A 27,934-nucleotide genomic window follows, 5' to 3' on the forward strand; every position below is an offset into this window, starting at 1 on the left:
TGTGAAAGTTAAATTCATGATTGCATTCAATTGACAGTACTCAAACATGGAGTGTCCTTCAAAAGAAGGCAAGAAGATATTATAATTTTGATACCACACTATTATTCTCCTTTTCTAGTTAATTATTTTTTTGGTGACATAGAACTTTCATTACAAAGGAAATAAACTTGTTGGTGATGTAGAACTTCCATTACAAAGGAACAGAAAAGTTTGGCCTATTTTGCTATTTCACGTAAAACTGAAGCTATTAGAACCCCTAACGAAGCCCTGGTTTTAAATGAACAAGAAGTACAAGTTATCAATATACACAAGAGGCACTTGCCTTGATTTTTGAAACTTATGAATATGTTTTTATAAAAATGGCCTGTAGCCAGTACTACTTAAGATATTATGAGGTGTATGAATGATGGAATAACTGAGAAGAGAAGTTGTAACTTTTCTAAGTTTATCAATGAACAGTAAGGTTGAGAAACAAACCTAGTTGCAATTTTGAAATGCTTAAGGCAGCTATGCTAAAAAGCCACAGCTATCACAACACCCTCTGTCTTCACCCACTCATTCATCAATCATTTACTCAGTTAATTGATTAGTGAGCACTTTCTAGAAGGCGTGAACACAAGTGACCAAGACATGTGCAGTACCCTCATGTTGGAGTTTACAAACCAGCCCAGAAGAAAGACATGAGGCCTTTGAAAAATGAGAAGGTGCAATGGAGGCACGTAATACCTAATAAAGTCAAGGGCTAGGCAGGTCACCGGTGGGGAGGTGATATCACCCTTACTGGAAATAATACACGCTAGCACCATTTTTCTTTTCATTTATCCTGAGCTAATGACAAGAAGGTGTCAGTTTTTTACACAGCTTTAAATCCAAAAAGAAACACAATGATTTTAAGCCTTAGATGCATAATCACTGAGAGATGTATAAGCAAACACTGTAGTTGTTTCAAATAAATTTTTAAAAATTGTGTATCTATATGTGCATTATATATGCATTATAATGTATTATATATGTGTTATATATACTTATTTTTTTTTAAAAGTGTTTTAATCTTCTTTATTCCAAACAATTCAGCGCCAAGTAGATGCAGCTATTGTATGGTTCCCTGCTCTCTACTTAAGGGTGGAACTTTTCTCCTGTCTAAAGAATCTTGGCTGAAAAGCTGCCATGGCTTTTTCTGCAACAGCGGGAGGTGGCAGGGGGGTTGCCCATAGAGTAGCTGAGTGTCTGAGCCTGAAGAGGCAACTATTCTTAGGGATTTTTTTGTTTTGTTTTGTTTTGTTTTGTTTTCGCATGTTCTCACTCATAGGTGGGAACTGAACAATGAGATCACTCGGACTCAGGAAGGGGAACATCACACACCGGGGCCTATCATGGGGAGGGGGGAGGGGGGAGGGATTGCATTGGGAGTTATACCTGATGTAAATGACGAGTTGATGGGTGCAGCACACCAACATGGCACAAGTATACATATGTAACAAACCTGCACGTTATGCACATGTACCCTACAACTTAAAGTATAATAATAATAAATAAATATATACTTATATATAACAAAAAACCTTAAAAAGTTAACCCAAAAGTAATTTGAGATGATACATTAGATGTATATGTATATATATATACACACACACACACAAACATAACATGTAATTGTATATGCTACCTATAGCATATTCAGTATGAATATGCACATATATACAAATAGCATGTATTTTTATAAGTTATAAATTGTGTATATACACACACATATATGGCAAGGAAGGGGTGTATGGCAAGGACACGGAAGGGTGGTATGAAGACAAGGGATCCATGAGGCAGCAGACAGCTGCATGTCCCTGTGGCCCTGGCATTACCTGTTATTCAGTACTTTCTATGTAACGATGAAGTGGTTGATGTGAGTAAGTATTTTCGTGGAAATACTTGGAATTCAGTTTTGCTTTGTATCTGAGTGAAGATGTGGGTGAAAGAGCCAGAAAATAAGCCAAAAACTGAGATATGAATTATTCCAGGCCAAAAAAAAAAAATGTATTCTTTAGAGGAATAGATAGATGTCATGTCCTTCAGGTAATACTTCAAAAATATCATTTTTGGAAATTAGGCATTTAAGGTAAAACTTCTGTACAAACACAAGACAGTCTCTTGTAAATTAACAAGATGATAAATTAAAGGGCCCTCCATCATTCTAAGTATTTGGGCTGATAGTATAAGAAACCAAAGGGAGCTCTAACATGTTCCCAATATAAATCAGTTTCATTTTCCTTTCAACATTAGGCAAGAAGGCATTTTAATCCCCTAATTGCTATTCCTAGGGAATAGGAAAAAAATTAAAGTGGGTGTTACCAAATACTCCCCTGGCATCAAAATCTCAAGTATGCATATCTGTAGACTATCTAATTTACAAAGTTTAAATGCCTAGGGAACAATTTAAGATAATCTAGTTGCAAAACGTTCCCCTAGGTAACTTAATGAGATGATTTGCTGAATACGGCCATTATTAATAAGCCAATTAAATGTTGAAGGGCAGCTACTGAAAAAAAATGGTCATTTGGCTTTGGTATAGCTTCTCTTAAGCAATTTTTTTTTTTTTTTTGGTCAGAAAATAGCGGGCCACATGGCAATTCAGGGCACTTCTTAATAATGATTCTGAAGTCATACTCTCAGCATCTAGGAAAATATTGGCTATCATCTGTACAGGGAGGAGATTAGAGGCAAGGTGTAAGGGTCTCTATTTTCTCATTTTCAGGGGCTCCTTGATGCTTTTATTCATAACAAGAAACAGTTTACTGACTCCTTTTGAAGTCTCATGAAGTGTATCACCAACATCATTTTAAATATAAACTGAATAATTTTAAAATGAGACGACAATAGAGAAGGTGAGCTCATATAAGCGAGATGAAGCATAGATTCCTCTGACTCCCATGTCGTATGATTTAAGATTTTGTATGTATATAAAGCAGGTCCCGGGTCCTGGATTCCCTGGTAGCATGGTTCAGGTATTCATACTTACATGACCTCACAGAAGGCCCAGATAGCATTTAAAACTCCATTTGCTACTCTGAATGTCAGAGAGGTGATTGATCAATCTGGATTTTATATATATAAAAAATATATATCTACACATATACCTTATATATATAATTGCATATATAGACAAACAAGCATATATTTATATATATATACATATACACATATGTGTATATGTGTACATATACATATATACACACATACACACAGAGAGAGAGACCGTTTACAGAATTCAAGAAGAATACAAATGGGCAAACGAGAAGGGCCAAGGGACCTGGCTTGAATAGCATGGCACTGTCAGATTCATCGAGAGACCAGTGAGTCCTTCAGAGCTGTCCTGGGTAGAGGCACAAAAATCTCCATATCAGAATATCCAAAAGAAACAAACAGGTACTCATCATTGTTAGCATGGAACCTGGGACAAAAAGTTGTCCTTTGATAAGGATATTAATCTTCAGCTTAAAACATCAAATTGTATACAAAATTATATATATATCCAAATGTGTGTGTGTGGTGTATATATATATACACCATATATATATACACCATATATATATACACCACACACACACATTTGGAAGATTTAAAGGTTTGAAGATTTTAGCAGTTCTAAATTTAAATCTTTTTTCCATGATCATAACAAATTCTACTTGCCTTTGTTCCATGTGCTGATGCTTGGTAAATTTTTTTTTAAATTAGGTCCTACATAATCTGTTCCTAGTCTCCATCACCCACATAGTACTTAAGGCAAAATAAATCTAATTTTTCCTATTCATTACTTTCTGTGTTCTCATACCTATAAACATTGGCAGTGCATTTTTTCTTGTGTTTCTTGTATCCCATATTAATTATTCGATTTATAATACTATTTATAATATAGTTATAATTACATAATGAGCTAATTTATTTATTGATTTATTGCTGTATTTGTTCATTCAGATAACGTATACATACAAGGAAAAACAAAACTCATTCTCTTAACTCACAGCAAAGAAAAACTACTAAAATTCTTGATACTCTTTAATGTCCATAAGTATTTATTGTTTAAAAATACTTCAAAACTTAAACTATAATGGCTTTAAATACATTTCCATGTACATACATAAACATTATTAACTGGAAAATACATTTTCTTAAGAACCAAAGCTTCATTTTACTTATTTATTATTTTAATGCCCTTTTCAAAATTACCTTTCTTATCCTGTGGACATTGAGATAGTGTACAACCTCCTGGACTCCAAATTACTTAAAAAGTTCAATTAAGACTTACAAATGCTAGTCCCTATAGTACTTCCTCACAATTGATTTTAGCTACCAATTATTTTAGCTAAGGAAATGTATTTAATATGCCAACACCAAGTGATAGGTATGATCCCATAGCTATCATCAAATTAGAAATAAAATGGTGAAAAACTCATGGAAGCATGTAAAAATCTATTTACTAAATTATATGAAGTTAGATTGACACTCTAAGTACAAAGTAGACTTAAAAATAACTTCATGATTTCTTCCAAACATTTCATGAGATTAATATGTTTGTCTTTACTTTCCAAACGCATGGTTTAAACTTACTGATTTATTGTTAGAGACATTAATTTTCATGAAGAGTCCACAGAGATATCTAATTCTGCTTTTATTACTCTAGTTCTGTTCTAATAAATTCTGTCTTCATAATGGGTGAGTGAACAAAGCCATGTGCTGTATTACAGGTTGACAGAATAATGGTGCTTCCTGGTTCATAATCTATGGGAAGTTTTACACTTTCTACAGTAGGATATAGCTATTCTTGTCCTTTCCCAGTGAAACCCAAATTAAAGGCTTAGATTCATTGTTTGCTAGAAATCAAGTCATATAAGGAATATATTGTCAGAAGTACATTGTTCTCAGAATATAGCCCTGTGCGCAGTGGAGTTGAAAGAGATGGCCAAAGAAGAAATCAAGAAGTGAAAATCTTAGAGATGTTCCTTATTTTCCAGATTCCTCTATGTACTTTTTTCTTCATTTTTTATTAAAAATATATTGAATATGTCTAAACCATTTTTCAAGTTATTCAGTTGCACTTTACTACACTGTAGAGTTCATGTAGTTTGAGAACCTAATAGATATCATATGAAAAGAACAGATGATCAAGAACTTTTTTGAAGTAGTTATTTCACTTTTTATTCAATCATGGTATCTGCAATTGGATCCTCAGAGCATGATGTTGACAGGATGGAGGAGGTGGAGAAGAGAAGAGAAGATGACAAAACAGGGATATATAGAGTATTTTAATGGATGAAACTAGAAAGCATACTATCAAGTGATATGGTCAAGAGAAACTGTGCCAGGATGGCTCTATCTGAAGCCTTAGGAGCTGGGCAGTTGATCTGAGATGAGACAGTGGTAGAGGGGTTGCCTCTTGTCCAGTACTGCTGCCATCCATGTTTAGACTGTTATGAATTACATTCTGATGTCTGTTCCCTCTCCCCACCAAGTCACTCAAATTCTCTAGTTTTCCTGTTTTGCTGACAAGCTTCTCATTTTATTTGAATAGAAGCCACTCAAATTCTTCAATGTTGTCCTTGAAAAAAATGTGAAAAAGTATCACTTTATATTTGATTAATTACAAAATACAAAATATCCAAGAGTGAGCAATGCCTATCTCGTAATACAAAGGATACGGAACCACTCCTTTTATAAAATTTGCCATAGGTGCCTAAATTTCTACTATTAAAACAATGTCCCCTGTTAAAATGAAAGTAGCTCTAAGGTGGATAACTTAGTAATTGATCGGACAATTATAGTTATGTATGAACTAATACAATCAACCATTTCCAATGTGTCATGAAAAACAGATCCTCTAGTACTTCCGGAGTTAGAAAGGGTTGGAAATTAGAAACGAGAGGAGGGAAAAGGACATACTTTTATCAGAGTGGTAAGCGCAGACATTGGGGAAATGGGAACCAACCAGGCACATTTACCATTAGGTTGGGAGGAGAAAGAGAAAGGAGAGAAAACGGAAGGTATAAGTTTACTGGAGACAAAATTTGTTCTTGTTTAAACTTTATGACTAAGCCATATCAACTATAACTTACCAACTATATGCAAAGGTAAAATTTATTGAGTACCATTATATGAACTTGAGTCCCTTCAATCTTACTAATCTTATTGTGCTTAAAATCTTACTTATTTCTATCCATCTGTGTTTCACACATAACTTCTCAAAAATATTAATTCTAGTCCACATTTAAAGAAATCAATATGAATTTGAAGTCAGATTTTTAAAATAGTAATTTACGTTTTAAACTATGTATATGTACACATAAATATATGGCTGTCTAAAATGTCATTATTTCCATTTGGTGACTCTACTTTGCTCTAAATAGATGTAGTGCTACTCAAGAAATATTTTTGTTTACATCAATGACTGGGGCCACTACTAACAATATAGTACAATTAAAAATATACAACACGTTGTTTCACAACTAGTCATTGCATTTCAGAGTCCACTGTGGGATTTATTAGAATTCCTTACAAACTGTTACTATCCCCAGTATTTTGTACAATAAATTTTTTCATCCTAGAATTGTGAGCAACAATCTGCACGGAAAGTCTGTTCTACCAGTCCAATTCATGAATTCTGGCCAAGCCTACGTCCCTAGAAAAAATGATCTTCCTTCTACCGAGTTTACAAATGTGCAAATGAGAATGGCCAAGAGAACTCACTTGAGTGTGAAAGCTGGGACAAACACTTGTCCTCTGAAAGGAGTATTAATTTTTAAAATTTTAAAAAATGATTTGATATCTAAAATTAATTATTAAAATATGCCATTCAAAATCCAATTTTATTTTTTATTACCCCTCAGAATGTAGATGTTTGAATTTAGAAGCAGCAATATTATAATTTAGAAAATTGGGGATTTGTGAGAAAATATTGAAAATTAACCCACACACTACTATGGAGCAATTATTTTAAACACAATCTGGTAAAGTATAATTAATTTGGAAAGCACTAATATGGATTCAGTCAACATAAGCATAAAATGCATGTTGTATGAATCTTAGAAAATTTAACTTAAAATCATGTTTCATTTTTAACATATTTTACAGTAGACGCCAATACTCCAAGGTACGTATGGAAAAAAATTTTGAAGAAATTATTTTCAGTGGCATTTGAAATCATCTTTTACTGAAGGCAAAAAGGCAGTGCCCATAGTGCCACTCTATGACTCTGCAACTAGTGAATATTGTTTCCCTCCAACCGCTATCAAAAATCTGTGTGCAGTTTTTAGCTCTCCAAATTTCCTTACTAGATAGCGCTAATTAAACTTGAAGAAAACGATTCCCTCTTCCTCAAGTTCACCGTGGCCATTCTTTGTTAAACGTTATGGCTAAATAAGTCAAATTATTTGATTAATCTATTCTGAGGTGTGATTTTTCTAATAATACTACCTAACATATGACTGACGGGCTTAGCCTGAAGTTAGTAATATCAGACAAAATGAGAAGCTTCTCAGCAAAACAGGGGAAATAATATCTCATTTCTGAAAAGTTTACTAGTCCCATTTCACACCTAAAAATCACAAGATGAAAACCATGAGAATATTTTGACGATCCATGCTTAGATTTTACAATACAATTTAAAAAAATCACAATGATGACTATCAGGAATGGAAGGAAGATTAGCTCTTATTATCACAATTACTAAATACACATTCTCTCCTGATATGTTTATAAATTCAGTGCAACTCAATTTAACTTGAAAAAACCTAGTATGATATGATAATAAACAAGGTACTTACACTTCTATATTTCACAATGTATTCCAAAATAGGGGCCCCTCCATCGTCCTGTTTGGTGATGCTGAGTTTAAAGCTCTTTCCACTGCTTGGCTGTCCATGTATGGATGGAGGACTTGGTTCACCTAGATATGCAATACAACATTTCTTCATTTGCACAATTTCAGATACCTAGAGAAACTATATTTTAATAAAAAGAACAGTAATGTAATCAAAATATATGGTGTTATCCTGGATTTATCATTTGATATTGCCCTTTTGTGTTATAATTTCTGATCCTCATTTTCCCCATCCAAGAAGGAGCAACATTATAAATCTAGAAGTGTCATGCCAAAACTGTGGCCTCAGGACCAAATATATTATTTTCACTGATATGCAAATACTCTCAGAAAAGTACAGCATTGCACAAATGTAAAACTTTATTTCTCTTATTATTAATAGTATTAAATCATGTTTATTTTCTTAACGTAAATTTAGCTTATAAGTGTTTTGTAAGCATTTATTAATAAGAATACATTAACACATCAATCTGTATGGAATATATACCTACCAGGAAAGATACTGACTTGCAATTAGTTAATCCGCTTTAATAAGCATTTTCCTTCCTGGGTGCAAATTTGAATAAAATTTGCAGTATCCAATTTTACAGACCTGTGTTTCAATATTTCATTTTCTTCTAGGTTCATTCATATACTTGCCTTGGATGTTCTTCTTCAACATAGAGATAGCCATATAACAATGATGCTTATATTGTTTTGAATAGAACAGGGATCTACCAAAGTGCAATAATTTTCTATGTGAAGGGCCAAGAAAAACAAAGACCATGGACCGAAAAGGATTTCATATCTCTAAACCAGAATGACCTGTTATTTCTTCTCAGCAGGATATTGTCATTTCTTTTTTCTTTTCTTATTTTCTTTATTCTTTTTCTGAGGCAGGGTCTCACTCTGTCGCCCAGGCTGAAGTTCCATAGTGTGATCACGGCTCATTTCAGCCTTGACCTCCCCAGACTTGGGTGATCTTCTCACCTCTCACCTCAGCCTCCCAAGTAGCTGGGACTACAAGTGTATACCACCACACCCAGCTGATTTATTATTATTATTATTATTTTTTGTAGAGACAGGGTTTTACTGTGTTGCCCAGGCTGGTCTTGAGCTTCTTGGTTCAAGTGATCTGCCTGCCTCAGCCTTCCAAAATGCTGGGATTACAGGTGTAAGCCACCCTATCGGGCAGGTTATCTTAACCACTAGCATTGGGCATGGAGAAAAGAAACTTACCAGACAGATTTTATGATTACCAACAGAGAGACATTCTGTAAGATAATATATTGCGGCCATTTTGACTGTCTTTATATGTGTGTGTGTATATATACATATATACTCACACATATACATACACACACACACATATATATATATGTCAGGCAGTGTTATGCATAGATTTTTATAACAGTGGTTCGGTTGTATTTATTATGTTTTCTAACATTTAAAGTAATTTATTTAACATAAAGGAAATGTTAAGTTTTTTAAAATTTAATCTTCACTTTATGTAAACTCAATTAACTTACAATTCCTCAAAACATGATAGTTACCAGAACAAGTCTTCTGCAGTCACTGTTGTAATGAATTAACATAATGATTCCTTTTTTGACACTTAAAGCCCATATAATTTGTGGAACAAGGTCAATAGTCAGGCCTCCACAAAAGAACAAAATATTGAACATGTTACATAGACGTTTTTTTTTCTCTCTCCCAGAATATAGTCAAAGACTACAATCCAATTAATCACTTTTGCAATGAGGACAATTTTCCGGGAACAATTTTTACTGGGTGTATTCTAGTGCACTCTTTTCTTTGCCTCGCTCTAAAGCAAAGTTATTTTTATATTAATAAATCTGAAATGTCACTGTCTTCAAAAACCACTTCACCAAAGACACAATTCATGTCCCAAAAGTGTTGAAACATCTCCCTACATTCTAAAATCTATTACATTTGCAAGAAAAGAAAATGACAAAAGAGAATAAAAAATAGAGATGATTACTTACGGACTGGTAACGTTTGGAAGATTTCTATTTTACTGTAGTCTCCTTGTCCCTTTCCATTTACAGCTGCAACCCTGATTTCATAAGTTGTATTTGGTTCCAGGTTGCTCAAAACAACCATTGCTAGAAGAAGAAGAAGAAAAATATATATATATTTATAATTTGACAAATTTTAATAAGAAAAATGAATCAAACTATTACAATTCTGAGTGAATAATTTCACTGAAATCTTTCCATGAAATACCTAAAAAATAGGTAAGTCATATAAGAAGAAAATGATTTGTGAATAGTTCTCTTTTTCACCTCTATTTTAGCTTTCCAACTCATGCACTTTCAAAGAAAATTACCCATTTCATTTGTGATACATTCACAAAGTAGAAAGTTAAATCTTTTTAATATTCAAAAACCAAGAATGATGTTAATGATGTTAAAATACGTACATTCTGTATGGGTCTCAGGTAGAAGTACTCTGCAGATTATTTCTATAGTATTTAATAGAATCATGGCATTTAATATGTAGATTGGCTTCCAATGTGAGGTGATTTAGTCATGTCAAACAAGTGTGACAAAGTTGAAACTACAGCAAAAATAGTTTATTCTACAATTTCAAATGAAATCGAATTGTTTTAATTCTAGCTTGAAGCATACTCATAACTTGTATTTTCACTCTGAGTTTCTTCTCATTTACAACTCTATCAGACCTGGATTGAATAAGACACTAAGGAAGAAGAATATGAAAAGGCGTAGGGAAATAAAGGTTACTGGAAATATCTGGGTCATGTCAACCCTTGTCATTTGACCCTTGATAATTTTGGATGCAATTACCGATTTCAAAATATTATATCTTCATAAATTCACCTGATGGAGCTACCAGAATTTTATTGTTGCCACTTCTTTAACTGTTTTTGCTAAAGGAAGTGGAAACTTAGCGAGGGGATATAGCAATGTCTCGATGAAAATCAAAAGGAAGGTATGTTTGGTTTCCACAGTAACTCCAAGCCACATGATCAATTAATATTAGGAGATATAAAAGATTAAATCATAGGTAATTAGGATCTTTGCAGAACTATAGTTTTACATAAACCATGACCAGAAATGATATACATGCAATAATATTGTAATATAATTGATTAATATGTTATTTCCAATAATTATATTATAATTTACTAGATAACATATTCTTTGTATTATATGAGGATACTTAATGAATTTGTTGTGATACTTCCTTTTGTTCTATTGTTTTCCTCAATATTTATAATCATGGTATTTATTTAGCATTTCGTTTGTTTTCTATAGAGATGGGGTCTCACTGTGTTACTCAGGCTGGTGTTGAACTCCTGGGCTCAAGCAAACTGCCCACCTCAGCCTCCCAAAGTCTGGGATTTCAGGAGTGGGCCACTATGTCTGGCCTAGCATTTTGTATCGTAATCATTTAATCTATATTGAATTACTTATCACATTCTAGAAAAGAAAATAATACATTGTTGAATGCACTGTGTCCAAAATTAAAAGTAAAAAAACATATAAAAATTACTTAATACCAGATAAATATTAATGGCTATAACACACATATCAATCAGATATTACTTAATCCTGTACAGATGTTCTAAAATCAACAAAAAAATAAATTTCCAATTGGCAAAATTTAGTTTTGTATTTCTCAATTTCTCAACCTTATAAGAAACTGAACTTGCTTTTTGGAGTGTACCACCTTGTTGAAGCCTCAGATTATAATACATTATTTCAGATTTAAGAGAGGCCAATGGGGAATAGATTGATCGGCATAGAAATCCAACCGATTAGAAGCTGCAAGGATACATGGGGGCGCCAAGGCTTGAATGCAATGATTTCTCACAGGGTAATGGCCTGCAAGCTTTTCAGGAAACCCAAACCCACTTGATAGTTGGTAGTTAATGAGTATATAATTTAAGCCCCAGAAAAGTGTATAGTTACACTGAAGAGAAGCTGAGTGCATAGATAGAGCTGTTTATATAGATTAGGGAATGAGAAGAGGAAATTTAACAAAGGTTGCTAAAATGCTAATAAACTGGAATTTTACTGTCTTTAAGATGAAAAGCCTCTGCTGAAAGTCAGCATAACATAAATTTGTTTTGATACTTCCTTTTGTTCCATTCTTTTCCTCAATGTTTACAATCAAGGCATGTATTTAGCATTTTACTTGTTTTTAATAGAGATGGGGTCTCACTATGTTGCTCAGGCTGGTGTTGAACTCCTTTAACAAGAGTTTAAAAATCACAATATTTTATTAATTTAATCAGATAATAAATGTTTTTAAAAACAAAAGCAAAGGTGAACTAGGCTCGTATGTCCCCGTGCTATCCAGTCATGCTTCATTAGGGTAAAGAGCGCAAGAGAACACAGACTGTGCCATAACATCACATTGACTGTCCAAAGGCCTAACACGTTTTGGAATAAGTCTTGAAGAATAAATGCCCTTTTATAAAACAGCCAACTTTGATATATGATATGCCTTTCCATATTTCTGTGATATCCTGGTGCTGCTGCAACACCGTTTTAAGAGCATTCGGTAGTTTGTGACTTGGCTGCGTTGGTGATGGCATCTGGTAATGCTTATATTCAATCATATTTCTTAACACAAGGCAAAAGGAGAAGCAAAAGAATGTAAACATACACTCTCAATTGCAAATAAAATACTACATAAATCATAAGTGTAGAGATCATTATTCTAGATATGATTTCTTCATCTTTGTGGGTTAAAAATTGGTAACAACAGAGCTACCAAAGTACCAGGGCAAATCTAATGTGAGAAAAGTTGAGGTTATTACTTAGGTTAAACAATAAAGACCATTCTCACCCCACATACCCCAGCAACAAAAAATCAAGTGCAGATCACACTTGAATTAACTGAGTATTTCAGGCAAAAGCTCTTTCTGGCTTGCATTGTCAGCAATCCCCTTCCTTTAACATTTCACAGGTGCTATGAGGAGCTCTGTGTGCCCCGCTACCTCTGCCAAGGTAAGTATTTCCTTAGTTACATTGTATCAACTCAAAATGGAATTTCCCTGTTTCCTCACATGTTTCTGTTCTCAGAGTCGAGGCTTACCCATGTACTGACTGAGTTTCACATCACTTGGCAGAGGAAAGGAGCAAAGAGGTCACACTGATGGCTAAACTGTTATTACAGTCCTGGGCTAAAACATGCAAACCGAAACTGGCCAAAGAGAGGTTTTACAGATATCCTTTAAAATTATAGGGAAGAGGCATAACATAAACCTATTGATGCAAGTTTTACAAAGTTTATATACATGAAGTCAGTTTGTTTTTGAATTCTGAATGCAGATTTTGATATAATAACCCTTATTATGAGGCTTATTAACACTGTGTGAACATGAAGATTATTGTGTGAAATAGAAAAACTCCACACATTAAGACTACATTAAAGTGAGAGGGAAAAGATTTGGAGGAGGCAAAGCCTGGATCTGTAATTTGACTTGCCTTTCTTAAATGAGAGGATATATACATCAAATCATCTGTAATTTACCAGCATTTTACCAAACATAGGGTTTCTGAACACCCAAGGTAGGGACTGAAAGCAAACTACCACTTGGAAAATGAAAGGCTGTGTACTCAATAATAGAGTTGTACTTCAAATTATGAAGTTAATGTAAGACTTTCTTTGCCTAAATCTGCATACACAAATAGAACAACAGAACCTTAAACTGTAGTGTGGGATGGGCTCTTGCCTTATAATTTATTGGAAATTCAAACTCCAGAATCAGGAGAAAGCAGATCTAGATTACAAACGAGTAAAAGCTTTTAAGGACAAATGTATAAATTAAGGTACTTTAAAGCTATATTTACAGCATGATTTACAAATCTTAACACAGTTCTTCTGAAAATTATAAACAATCACGAATTTTTCTTTGGCATGGCAACAGAAATGAGTTCTCTATAGAATCTGGTTTCCTGCACTAATTTAATATTTCTACATCATTTATATACAATTGAATTTGAAAAATAACATGTTATCACCTGTCTATAAAGGCAAAAAAGATAAAAAAGTCAAGATACATTTTTAAAAAGTTTAACTAAAAAAGTGGCAGAAAAAATATAAATCCTTTTACATTTTTTATCAGTTTTGAAATGATCACAGTACAGAGAAAAATTTGAATTTGAAAGTTCATTCTCTTTTTATTAGAGAACCAGGCTTTATTAAAGGGAATTTAAAATAATTTTTAGTTCCTATCCTGTATTATCAATTCCTTCCCACTGGCTGTCAAAAGAAGCAGAGGCTATAGAATATTTACAACCCTTGCATCAATGACATCAACTAAATACATATTCGGTAACTAATAAAACTCAGGTAAATTCTAATACTAAATTTATTCATGTTCTCTTTCCTTTCTCAAACACTGGCTCTCTCCACGGGGTTTTTGTCCTATTTAGTGTAAGCAAATACAGTCTCCCCAGATGTAGAAGTGCTTTGTCACCTAACCCCAATGGAACTGTTCATATTGTCAAGTACTGTGCAACAATTCAGAGAGCTATGAGAAATTACAAAGCTTATCAAGGGTAGAACTGATCATTCAAAATAACAGTTGGTGTTAATCTCCTCAGATAGGTCTGAAAACACAGGGAAGTCCCTCAAGTTTCTCAATTAAGACAGCTTTTCCTCCATAAACAATTAAAAGAAGTCAGAGCAGGTCTATTTTTGAGAGAATTATCTGACTTACTTCTGCAGGAGTTAGCAACTGGCAAAATAAAAGTAAATTTTTACTGTTTCTATACACATGCAGAACATTTTAATACTTAGACGCCAGCTGCACATATAAAAATGACTTCAGAGATAATTCCATTATTAATGAAATTGTCTTTAAGTTTCCTAAAGAAGCTTAGGTATGTAATCATCTCAGTTCAATTATATTTTCATTTACTTCTGAAATTTACATTTGCATTTTTGCACAAATTATGTTGTGTTTGAAGTTATCATTACTTGCATAATAATAATATAATCTTAGTTTTTTTAACAGTAATTTAAATATTTTATGAATCATACTATAACATGTATGCATATATATTTTGGTATAAATAACTTTTATGGATAGATTATTGGTAAAAAAATTTATATGGATATATATTTTGATGAACAGTGGAAAGAAAAATTAATCTAATAATGATGCATCATTTGTCTAGGACGTTTATCAAAACAATATGTTGATGGCATTATTTTAAGATCACAGTTCAGCACATCCACATTTTTATTATATATTTATTGTACTGCCTGTGTTATTTTCCATCATGAGTATAAGTTATACATAAAAATAAACAATTTAACAATTGGAGTTTAACTGCTGTGAGATTTTATACAGAAAGTACATATTACCCTTAAAATCAGATGGCTTCCTATTTAAATTGAAAAACTTTCCCTTATATAAAAACATTAATTTAAAAACATAACAGTTTCATTGAACAAAATATACATTTCATAAACAATTTATACTATTTTCATTTCAAATATAATACTTCTTAGTATATGTACAATTATTTATTCAAGAAAAATTCAATTGATGTTTTTTCAAGGTCCATTGAGTATGTAAAATATCATAAATGTCTAATTACTAAACATTTCTTTCTATAGTCTAAATGCATAGGTTTTTATAAAATATTCATAAAATATCTTGATGATGGCAGATAACCAGAAAATTGTTTCTCACTCACAAAATTGCTAACTTCCCAAAATGTTCACATTGCCGAATTCTTTTTCTGCCACAAACTTTTTAATTTTTTTTTTTTAGCAGGTGAACTGGGATGAGTTAAGGTTTTGTAATTAAATGCCCCTCTCTCTTTGGTGCTGACAGAAACTCTAACTTCCATTTTAGCTATTTAACCTCCTAAAAACATCTCTATATAATTTTTCTCAGTTATTGATCATGCCCTCATTGTTATATTTGGCTATCATACTGTGAGAATCTTTTTATTATAAGGATCTTGTGAGGACACATATCACATACCATAAATTCTGTCCTCAGCCCTCATCTAACCTACACATTTTAAATGTAAAATAATAATTCAGTAGTTAGTTCTTGAATTTACATTTTAAAAAATTATACCAAATGAAACACCACTTTTAAAGAAATTGACCCAATGAAGGCACTTGTTAAATCTATAGTAGTTACCTTTTATTACAAATGTACTCTACTCTTGTTGCTGAACATGGAAAACAAATTTTACTTGTCCAAGTTAAAATTTACTTTAGGGAAAAATCTATTATTCAAGTCCTATCTGATCCTGTGTCATTTAATACCGGAACTAACAGAGTTTGGTTACATTCTCCATTTCCTAGACCAGCAAAGGGAAGCTCAGAAAGATAAACTAGCCACTAAGCATCAGAGTTTGGATTTGAACGTGACTCTATCTTAAGCTAAAGCTTTGCATAACCCATAGCTTTATATTGACCTATTAATATAAAACTAGAGTACAGAGAGCACTTTGTAGTAGATGAAAATCCTCATAAACATGAATTATAAGAAAATTATCTCCCAATAAAACATTAAATACAAAGAAAAATAAAAATGATAAATAAGAAAAATGATAATACTGTATATACTTTTCTCCCAGCTTTATTGAGAGATAATTTATCGATAAAAATTGTATATATTTAAGGGGTTTAACTTGATGTTTTGATACATGCATACATTCTGAAATAATCACCACAAATTCAAGCTAATTAAACATATCTATCAATTCTCATATTTACCAGTTTTTTAATATGTTTGTATGTGTACAACTTAATATGTAGCCTCTTAGTACATTTCAATGTGTATTGTTAACTATAGTTACATTTCTTGTTAACTTAGCACATATCCTTATGTATCATTAATATGGCATTGTTAATTATAGTCACAATGTGGTACATTATATCTTTAGAATGCATTCATCTTGAGTAACTGAAATTTTGTATCCCTTGACCAACTTTTCTTCATTTCCCTTATCTCTCACTTCTGGCAAACACCATTTTACTCACTGCTTCTATGAGTATGATTCTTTTAAATTCCACATATGAGTGAGATCATGTGGTAATTCTTATTTAAAGGCTGAATAATATGTCTATATACATATGTGTATATATAAATAATGTATATAAATGTATACACATGTATAAATATATAACAATGTTGTATATTCTAATATATGAACAATATTATATATATTCTATATATAAACAATATTCTATATACATATGTACACACATCAGAATATTATATGTGTGTATATATAATATATATTATAAATATGGCGTGTGTGTGTATATATATACACACATATACATATATATACATACACACACACGCCATATTTTCTTTAACCATTCATTCACAGATAGACATTAAGGTTGTTTCCATATCTTGGCTCTTGTGACTAATGCTACAAAGAACATAGACGTACACATTTCACTTGAGAATATATACTCAGAAATGGGATTGCTGAATTACGAAATTTCATACTATTTTCCATAACAGTGTACAAGTGCTCCCTTTTCCCTACATGCTTGCCAACACTTAACTTTTCTCTCTTTGTAAAAAAAGCCATGCCAACAGGTGTGAGTTGATATCTCAATGTGGTTTGATTTCATTTCTCTGATGATTAGTGATATTGAGCACCCCTTCATATAACTATTGGCCGTGTGTATGTCTCCTTTTGGGAAAGAGCTATTCTGATCATTTGCTTATCTTTTAATTGGGTTATTTGTTTTTTCGCTAGTGAGTTGTATGAATTTTTCATACTTTTGCAGAGATTCACCCCTTATCAGGTATATGGCTGACAAATACGATCTCCTATTTTATAGGCTTCCTTTCACTCTGTTGGTTGTTTCCTTTTATGTGAGGGAGCTTTTCATCTTGATGCAATCCCACTTGTTTATTTTTGCTTTTGTTGCCTATGCTTTGGGTGTCATATGTAAAATAATCATTGTGCAGACCAACAGCAAGAAACTTTTTCCCTATATTTCTGTCTTAGTTCATTCTGGCTGCTAAAACAGAATACCATAGACTAGGAGGCTTATAAACAACATAATTTTATTTGTTGCAGTTCTGGAAGTTGGGAAGTTCAAGGTCAAGGAGCTGGCAGGTTCAGTGCCTGGTGAGGGCCTGCTTCCTGTTTTATACATATCTCACTTGGTCCTCACATTGCAGAAGGGGCAAAGCAGCTCTCTGGGGTCTACCTAATAAAGGCACCATTCCAAGGCTAAGAAGACTCCACTCCCATTGCTTTGAGTAGCCCTATCCCCAAGTATGCTCAGTGCCTGAGTCTCACTCCTGCAGCAGTTCTCTGCCTGGGCCCAGCGGCTCTCCAGCGCTAGGGACTTGAGCCTGCAGCTCTGCTAAGAGGCCCTTCCCCTGAAATCCACGTGGAGGCAGCCATGCTCCCAGGGCCTGGGCACATTGTGCCCTGGTGGAGATGGTTCCACAGGAACATGACCAAAAGTTGCTGCCTATGCTCTCTGAAGGGGCACTCACCACGTTCTACACGAGTCCAGGCCCCAATGGGGCCACACCTGAGACAATGAGAGGCAGTGCTGGCGTAACAGGAGCAGAGTCCACGAAATGAGATGGCACTAGAAGATCCTGCAGGCACCTTCAAACCTTCCTTTGAAACTTCCTGTCCCCTAGGCACTTGAACCCTGATCCTGTGATGGGAGTGGCAGCTCTGATTATCTTTGTATCTGCTTCATGGACATTCCTCCGTTGTCTGGAAAAATAACTCCTAGCTTCGACTGAGATGGCTGATCCATGCTAATCAATCTCTATATCAAATGTCCTCCTGGCCAAATCCTTAATGTTCTTTCCAAGTTTTTCTCATTTGTTACAGAATGGATAGGGTAAAAATTTTCCAAACCTTTAAGTTCTGCATCCCTTTTGATTAATAATTCTATCTTTAAATCATTTATTTCTCTAGCCCTTTAATATAAGCAGTCAGGAAAAGTCAGACTGCTTCTTCAACATTTTGTTTAGAAATTTCCAGGTAAATATCTGATTCCATCACACAAGAGTTCTAACTTACAAAAAACACTAGGATACTAACATAGTGCAGTCGAGTTCTTCGCCACTTTTTTTTTTTTTTTTCTTGAGGAGTCTTCCTCTGTCCCCCAGGCTGGAGTGCAGTGGCATGATCTGGGTTGCCTGCAACCTCTGCCTCTTGGGTTCAAGCAATTATCCTGCCTCAGACTCCTGAGTAGCTGGGATTACAGATGCATGCCACCATGCCCAGTTAATTTTTGTATTTTTAGTAGAAACGAGGTTTCACCATATTGGGCAGGCTGGTCTCAAACTCCTGACCTCATGATCCACCCGCCTCAGCCTCCCAAAGTGCTGGGATTACAAGCGTGTGCCACCACGTCAGGCCTCTTTGCCATTTTTTTTTAACAATCATGCCCTTTCCTCCATTGTCAATCAGACGTCACAATTTTTGTCTGAGACCTCATCAGAATGTCCTTTACTGTTTATATTTGTATCAACAGAATTCTGTTCAGGATTACTTAAGTATTCACAAAGAATATTGAGACTTTCTATGTAGCTCTCTTTTTTCCTCTGTGGGCCCTCGTAAGAATTTCCCTTAATAGTCTGTTTGAGGCAATGCCAACACTTTCTAGCATGTACTGCAAAACTCTTACAGCTTCTACCCATTATCCAATTCTAAACACTCTTCTACATTTTCAGGTATTTGTTAGAGCAGCACCTCTACTTTCTGGTGCCCATTTTTGGCTTATTACATTTAGATAATTATAAGAGAATATCTTAGACTAAGTGGCTTATAAACAACAGAAATTTCTCACAGTTCCAGAGCCTGAGAAGTCCATGTTTAGGTGAAAGCAGATTGGATATCTGATGAGGGCCTGGTTTTTGGCTTATAGACATCTTCTCATTCCACTCTCACATAGGTGGAGAAGTGAGGCCACTCCCTGGAATCTATCTTTTAGAAGGGCACCAATCCTACTCATGAGCATTTTGCCCTTAGGATTTAATACCTCTCAAAGCCCCACCTCCAATACCACTACATTGAGGACCAGGTTTCAACATATAAATTTTGAGGGTACACAAACAGTCATTCTACAGAAATTTTTTTCTAGTAGATTTATGGGCTCAGGTTTTACCTTTAAGTCTTTAATCTATTTTGAGTTGATTTTTGCATATGATGTAAGATCTTTTTAAAATTTAATTTAAACTATTAGAGGATACAGTGTCTTTCTCAGAATATTTTACTTAATTATGTGTTTCTGAGTTCTCATTAGACTAAAAACTGTAAATCCATGCTGATTATCCTCATGAATTGCTAGCACTATAAAATGGATATAATTCAGCATTTTCCTTATAGTTCACAGGAGCACATTATAATCACACTAAAAATACAGAGGAGAGAGATTCAGAATAAAGTCAATCAGATTCTCTGGTTAATTAGAGATTTGATTCTTAGGCCTCTTGTAGGAAAGATGCATGTACCAGCCACTTGTTACTATTGTATGCTCTGGTCAGCATATTCTGTCTATGAAATCAATCCATTTATTTCATATATTCCATTCAGCATTTCCAGTCAAATTTGCTAATACTGAAGAATGAACTGTTCTTGCTATATCATTTATATTCTCTATTATGGAACATACATACCAAATTACACAGAAAGCCCAGAGGCCGTGTTAGAACGTGAACAAGATTTGAGATCAACGCACGAATTGCAACATTAGCCAGGTTTTTTTTTTTTTTTTTTTTAACATTTTTTCTATTATTTTCAAAGAAGTTTTAATATAATATTTGGAAGAAACTCATAATAATATTTAAAATTTGTCTTTGCTAAGTCATTCTTCTCTATAGTTAACACAGATATCTCCATTAACTCTAATAAATCGCTTGTTAGTTTTCAATGAAATTCCAGCCATAAAAACCTACTAATGTTTGAAGATATTTGGAAATATTTATGTTTCTTTCTGTCCTTTGTTGTTGCTTAATAAAAATTTTTCATTTCCAAATTATTTATTCAAATGTCTTAAATGAATTAATATGAGTGGTTTGCCAAGATTTTCACATCACTAAATATTTGTGACAAGAATTATATTCCTAAATAATAATTCAAATATTTTAGGAAAATATTGCATTAGATTTTTCTAATGCTATTTTGAAAGATTACATGTTATTTTGATATATAGCACTTTAAAACATGTTTTCTGGAGAAGTTAAATTATGAGGACAGTAATTCTATGAATAAACATTTCTATGAATAATTTATTTTCTTATGAGCATGTCATAGACCCTAAAGATGCTTATTTGAATGATTCTATTGGATCTCCTCCTAAATTAAAAAGAAAAAGAAATCACTTGAACCTTGAATTTTAGAGCTCAAAAAATGAATATTTCTAAATTAAAGTTTCAGTGAATGCAAATAATTGTAGGTATAAATGTAAAAATAATGAAATCATATTATTCCAATAACTTTTGATTTGGGATATCCTTGCTGTATTGAGTCATCAAACAGGACAAATGAAACAATTTTTTTTTTCCAATAGGTTCCCTTTTAAAAGGATTCTGAATGGAATAATATGTTAGAATTTGAGGAAGAAACCACGTGATCTTATTTGGCATACAAATTTATAATGGTAGATGTAAAAACAAGTATAATCTTCCCTTGTGAAATTCATTTGTATTTGGTAAAGCTTAATAAAATGCAAAGAAGAATAAATTAGTGGTCCTAATTGCTATCCTTAGGCAAATTTGTGATAATTTCCCTTTGTATCTAGAGAAGGAAAACGTATATTAAGGCTATGAAAATGCAAATAGTGGTACTAACCACCTGCTTAATGAGAAAGACAAGTGCAACCTGTTTCTGTTATATATTTCTTTTTCTATTTATTAAAAAATTTGAATACTTCATATCTGCTACAAAACCACAGAGCAGGTGTTTTCTCCTTAAAGCCCTGGTTTTTTAAAAGCCTGCCAGCATTTAGATGCTTGAGAAAGCTAACACTTATATTTAGCCAGACCTATTTGTATACCAAACATTCCGAAGCTATCTTGAATATGTTTTTTAACCTAGGATCACAAAGTTTAGTATTAATGAGATTAATGCTGAAACCGACAAATATAGGAAAGTTATTTAAAATAGTTTTAAAGTCTAATACACATTATTTTGAACACAGTCATATATGAGTTGCATGACATGGGTTCATATTTATGAGCTGTACCCATACATAAGTTAGGGATGTTAACACCTTAAAATTATATGTCAAGCTCACCACAAACAGTAATAAAAGCAAATGGAGAAAATAGCTGCTGGAATGTGGGATTCAAATATATTGACTGAGTTTTTCTAATTAGATCAGTTGGCAGGATAAAACAAAATTCCAGTGGGTATACACAAACATACACATTCCATACATACAATTTAATATGAACTAGAGAAGAATTTTTTTGTTATTATATTCTCACTTCCTTGAACAGTGCCTTGGCATACTGTAGGCTTTAGTTGTTTAATGCATGAAAAAATTAACATCGCCCTATAGTTCTGTAATTAGTATAGAAAAAGTATGATTTCTCTGTGTGTGTCTATATATATTTAGAAAAGGGTAGGTAGTCAAATTTCTACAAAGTTAGATCAATTAATTTCCACAATATGTAACTAGAAATCCTAGGCATGGTAAATCATAACTTACCTCATCATACTGTTTAAAAATTCAAAAAGAACATTCATAGGATGCTGAATTATTATCATTGTAGACCTCTGTGTTTTAAGAATAAAAACACCATAACGAGAGAAAGAAACAAACAAAAACAAACAGACCCTAACTATAAACATCACCTTATATTCTAAGGACTAATTCAAGAATAATACAGGAGAAAACCAAATTTTAATATTTTGAGATCTAGTAAAAATAAGAGTTTCAAAAATAGCACAAAATCATTTGTTTAATCCAGAAAAAGAAGGAAAATGTATATAGAGTGATACAATGCACTAAGGATTCTTCATCTTTACTTAACATATGGCAGAAGGTAACTTACTATTATAATCCCAGAATTTTGCTTCATGTGGTAAAGGAGAATTTGAGAAAGGTTCTTCCCTACTCAAAATGACTTCTTTTAATAATGTCAGTACTTGAAAATGACCTCTCTTATACTCCTTTCTAGAATTACTTATGAGACTTTCAATAACATTCCAAAACATTAAGAATAACATGCAAAGTCTTCTCCATAGTCTGTAAGACCCCACGGGACATTGGCTTGGCTATTTGTCTATTCTTACTTCATTTAATTCCTCTCTCTGATCATGTCATTCCAGGCAGGACATCCTTCATACTGACCTCTGCCAAGGCTAGGTTTCCCTAGATATTTATGTGATCACGCCCTCACTTCATTCGGGGCTCTGCTTAAGCATCACCTCCTCACAGACTCCTGCTGACTCCTCTTTACAAAATTAGTCCCCACTCCTACCACCATTTACACAGCATCTTGCTCTGCTTCATTTTTCTTCATACTTTATATCATTAACTGTTTCAAAATTAGAAATTTGGATATATTAAACATTATATATTAATGTATATAAATTGATATTTTTATCTATCGATGCATCTATAAATATATCTACCCCCCGAATATAAATTCCATGAAGACAAACAATGTATTACTTTCTTCAGTATGGAATCTCTAGCAATTCAAAATTCTAAAATCTCCCTAAGCATAGTAGGTGCTTTTCAATTTTTATTAAATTAAATGAATGGGCATATATCATTTCAATTAAGATGACCAAGTAGGAAGTCATTTGTGTTAGACTATGCATGTATATGTGTATATATATTATATATGTGTACGTACATACATATATATGTGTGTGTGTGTGCTCAGTTCACATCTATAAATTAGAGGAGATAAGTAACTTCCTGAAAATGACATAACGTAAGAGATAAAGTCACTAATAAACTACATCCTAAAATGAAAGAAAAGGAGCATTCTTTAAAGTTATTCAGAATCTGAGCATCACGAAATAGAGTAGGCAGGACAAATATTTGCAGAATTAAGTGAGAATCATTTGTCAAGAAAGAGAGTTGAAGATAAAGAATGTAGTATGAGTGGCCCAACCAATAGATGGGGAGAAAAGACAACGCTATCATGGGCCTTGAAACTTAAACCTACATTTTCTGCTTTGTGTTTCTGTGTCACAATAAACTGTGGAGATGAAGACGTCTGGTGAGGTTTCCAAGTTGAAACAGCTTCATGAAGCACATTATTTTCTCTGTGATGTGAAATCTATCTTATTTTCCATTGACATGCCCAGGTTACCAGAACGGCACAGGCTTGTTCTGTCACCAAGGGTGACTCCCTTTTGTCTTTAATGGTAGATAACCCAGTAGAAGTAGCACATGTTACACAGTGGTTAAATGCTGCTTTTAATTTAAAGGGTGGGAGAAAGAAGTAGTAACAATTAAGATTGTGTTTTGGAGGAAGAGAAACTACTATTTCAGTTTTACTAAAATGTCTACTTATGTCTGCACTTAGAATAAAAGAAAATGTTGCAATATAATTTTTTTAAAATCTTGGTAAGTGGAATGAAGGTTTACTCATGTTCATTAAGAATTAGTATTGAAGAACAGCTAACTACATAACATTACTTCCCAGAAAAGCTTGTGGATTCTCTTTCTGCAAATTCCAAAGAAAGAATAAAACAATCAGTGTACTTAGATGGTTTAATTTGATTTGACCTGGACACGGTGATAATTTATAGATGTTTGAAAATAGTAACTATTTAATTTTATTTGAGTGTAAGCCAACTTAGTAATTATATAATCCATTCATTCATCTCAAATGATATGGAAGACTCAAAGAGCCACATGAACCGTAAACAGACCCTCCAATGTGCAGTCAAGACAGAGAGGCGTGACTGATGTCATCTGCCTAGCAAGTGAACAGCTGGCAAAATCCCTATATGAGCAATAGTTACCACAGGGTACCAAAGGAAGAGAAAACTATTTCCACTAAAAATGCATCTCATGAATTCTCATATAGATGCTTGGAATATATTGGACCTTGCAGGATACACACACACACACACACACACACACACACACACACACACACACACCCCTACTTCTTTCTCCCACCCTTTAAATTAAAAGCAGCATTTAACCACCATGTAACATGTGCAACTTCTACTGGGTTATCTAACATTAAAGACAAAAGGGAATCCCCTTTGGTGACAGGATATATATATATATATATCTCCTGTGTGTGTGTGTGTGTGTGTGTATATATATGATGGGGAGGAAGAATAACACAAATTCAGGTATGATTGTAAGAAAGTAAAATGCATGTCGGACATATTAACTGGACAGGCATGAAAGTGCCAAGTATTTATGTAGAGAAAAGATATGAGATAAGGCAGAAAAGAAAGGCTAAGGCAGGGCACAGTGGCTTATGCCTATAATCCTGGTGATTTGGGAGGCTGAGGCAAGAGGACCACTTGAGGCCAGGAATCTGAGACCAGCCCAAGCAACACAGCAAGACCTCTTCTCTAAGAAAAAAATTTTAAATTAGCCAGGTGTAGTCCCAGCTACTCAGGAGGCAGAGGTGGGAGGATCGCTTGAGCCCAGGTTTTGGAGGCTTCAGTGAGCTATGATTGTGCCACTGTACCCCAGCCTAGATGACAGAGTGAGACCCTGTCTCCTAATTTATAAAAAAGGCTAAGATATTAAGACACATGAGGCAAACACACACACACACACATGCATGCATATATTAAAATAGTATATATATATATACACACACGCATATAAACATATACATATATAATAGTATATATACAAAGTACTGTCAATCATTTATTCAGATTATTTGAATTTTAATTTATATTATTTGATTAGATACATTGAAAAGATTTTTCTGGTGTATCTTTGTGTACCCAAATGATTGATCTTTTAAATACTCTGGAATGTGTGCATCCTTAAATAACACTGTTACATGCAATGGAGGTTTTGCAAAAAGGCAAATCAGGCAGTGTATTAGTTTAAAAAATCAAAACAGTACATTAGTTTAAAAGATTAAAAGAAAGATGAACATCACACACCGGGGCCTATCATGGGGAGGGGGGAGGGGGGAGGGGGGAGGGATTGCATTGGGAGTTATACCTGATGTAAATGACGAGTTGATGGGTGCAGCACACCAACATGGCACAAGTATACATATGTAACAAACCTGCACGTTATGCACATGTACCCTACAACTTAAAGTATAATAATAATAAATAAATTTAAAAAAAAAAGAAAGAAAGATGAACAGCTGCCGATACACAGAAAAAGAAAGAATACAAGATGGTAACAATAAGAAAAAGTAATATTATCTCCATAATCTATACATAAAGTAAAAGCAGTGAGAACCAGGATAGATAGTACCAGCCTCTGAAATCGTATCTGATCATGCCAGTCTGCAGCGTGCATCACTCCCTATAGGATGTACTATTGAAAGAGAAGATTCGAATCTTCCTGATATAAGCATCTTAAGTCATTGAGTGGATAATGGAATGGCTCTACAGTCCTCCTTAACCTTTGAGGACATTTATATACTATAATAAATAAAGTATTTAATGTTTGTAGTAAGTAATTTTAATAATCAAAAAGTCAAATAATGTTTAATACAATAGTATATGCTGGCATAATTTCAAAAATTTTATAGTTATTATATATCTTCTAAAATGTGCTACCAATAAAATTCACTATCAAAATATGCATGATAGCCCACAAGAATTCTTCACTGGGATTAGGGACTTGAAATCTACATTCTAGCAAAGATCATATTTACACTGAATTTTAAATTTGCCAGAAGAGTGTATGTTTGAGCAGTCAGATGAGCGCTAATATTTTTTTTTAAGTTTCTGGGAACTATGAATAGTTTCATTCTCCTCCTGTGGATTAAACTCCTATAAAACACTCATGAAATATTCATATTTGTTTTCTCACTACTCACAAACATTTTTCTTACATAAATTAATATCATTTATTTGTACTATTTGTTTGATTCATAAAATTATGCATGCACAGAAAAGCTCATTTATTTTATTGAAAAATTTAAAAAGTATTTGCATAGAAGTTCTTCTTAACATATAGCAGAGACCAGGCTGAGTACAGAATTATGTATGAATTTGTGTCTTTATCTTAAGATATGTGAGGAGGTTTCCAGCAGACAAGTAATTTTACCTAAAATTGTTATTTTGCTTAATGTTTTTCTTAGTTTAGTGCCTGTATACTTTGATCTACATGGTTTAAATTCATTAAGAATGTAATTACATACAACATCCTAATTTAGCTATGGTTCTCTTTATGGGTGCAATGAACACAGTCCAAGATATTCTTGTTTGAATTTTAACATACAGAAACCTTTCCACAACATGCAAATCAGAACAAATTTTCTTTCACTGAAAATATGGAATTAGTGTGGATTACTTTTCTTCTTTTTTGCAATTCATAAGTTTATTGCAATTTAATTTAACATAGATGAATTTTATAGTCAATTTCTCCTTTACCATATGAAATACAGTAATTTAGAAATGATAGTCATTTTTTCTTTGGGCATTTATGTTGGAAATAGTGCAATCATAGAAAATACTCTAGTAGAAAAATTTTTAAAAGCACTGTAACTCATAAAGATTCTAAAATCTGTAGTAGTTTAAAGCTAAGACCAAATACTTATTTCTTTATTTATTTAACTTCAATTTCCAGGGTACATGTGCAGGTTTATTACATAGGTATATATGTGCCATGACGGTTTGCTGCACCTACAGACCTGTCCTCTAAGTTCCCTCCTTTAGTCTCCCCACCCTCAACAGGTCCTGGTGTGTGTCCCCTCCCTGTGTCCACATGTTCTCATTGTTCAATTCCCACTTATGAGTAAGAAATGTGGTGTTTGGTTTTCTGTTCCTGTGTTAGTTTGCTGAGAATGATGGCTTCCAGCTTCAACCATGTCCCTGCAAAGGACATGATCTCATTCATTTTTATGGCTGCATAGTCTTCCATGGTGTTTATATACCACGTTTTCTTTATCCAGTCTATCACTGATGGGCACTTGGGTTTGTTCCATGA

The 27,934-nt window shown here is 33.4% G+C and overlaps 1 protein-coding gene across 3 annotated transcripts in view; it reads right to left on the bottom strand.

The window, feature by feature from the left end:
• Positions 1–27,934, bottom strand: part of NCAM2 (neural cell adhesion molecule 2) — a 579,719-nt gene that overhangs the window by 62,713 nt on the left and 489,072 nt on the right. For all 3 annotated transcript variants that reach the window (XM_001106060.5, XM_015133085.3, XM_077997926.1), the window contains exons 13-14: positions 9,850–9,969; positions 7,809–7,930 (exon numbers count right to left, since the gene is read on the bottom strand). In XM_001106060.5, the coding sequence (XP_001106060.1) occupies positions 7,809–7,930; positions 9,850–9,969 (242 nt within the window). The remainder of the gene's footprint in view (positions 1–7,808; positions 7,931–9,849; positions 9,970–27,934) is intronic.

Source organism: Macaca mulatta, chromosome 3 (assembly GCF_049350105.2).
Source record: "Macaca mulatta isolate MMU2019108-1 chromosome 3, T2T-MMU8v2.0, whole genome shotgun sequence".
Classification (NCBI taxonomy): Eukaryota; Metazoa; Chordata; class Mammalia; order Primates; family Cercopithecidae; genus Macaca; species Macaca mulatta.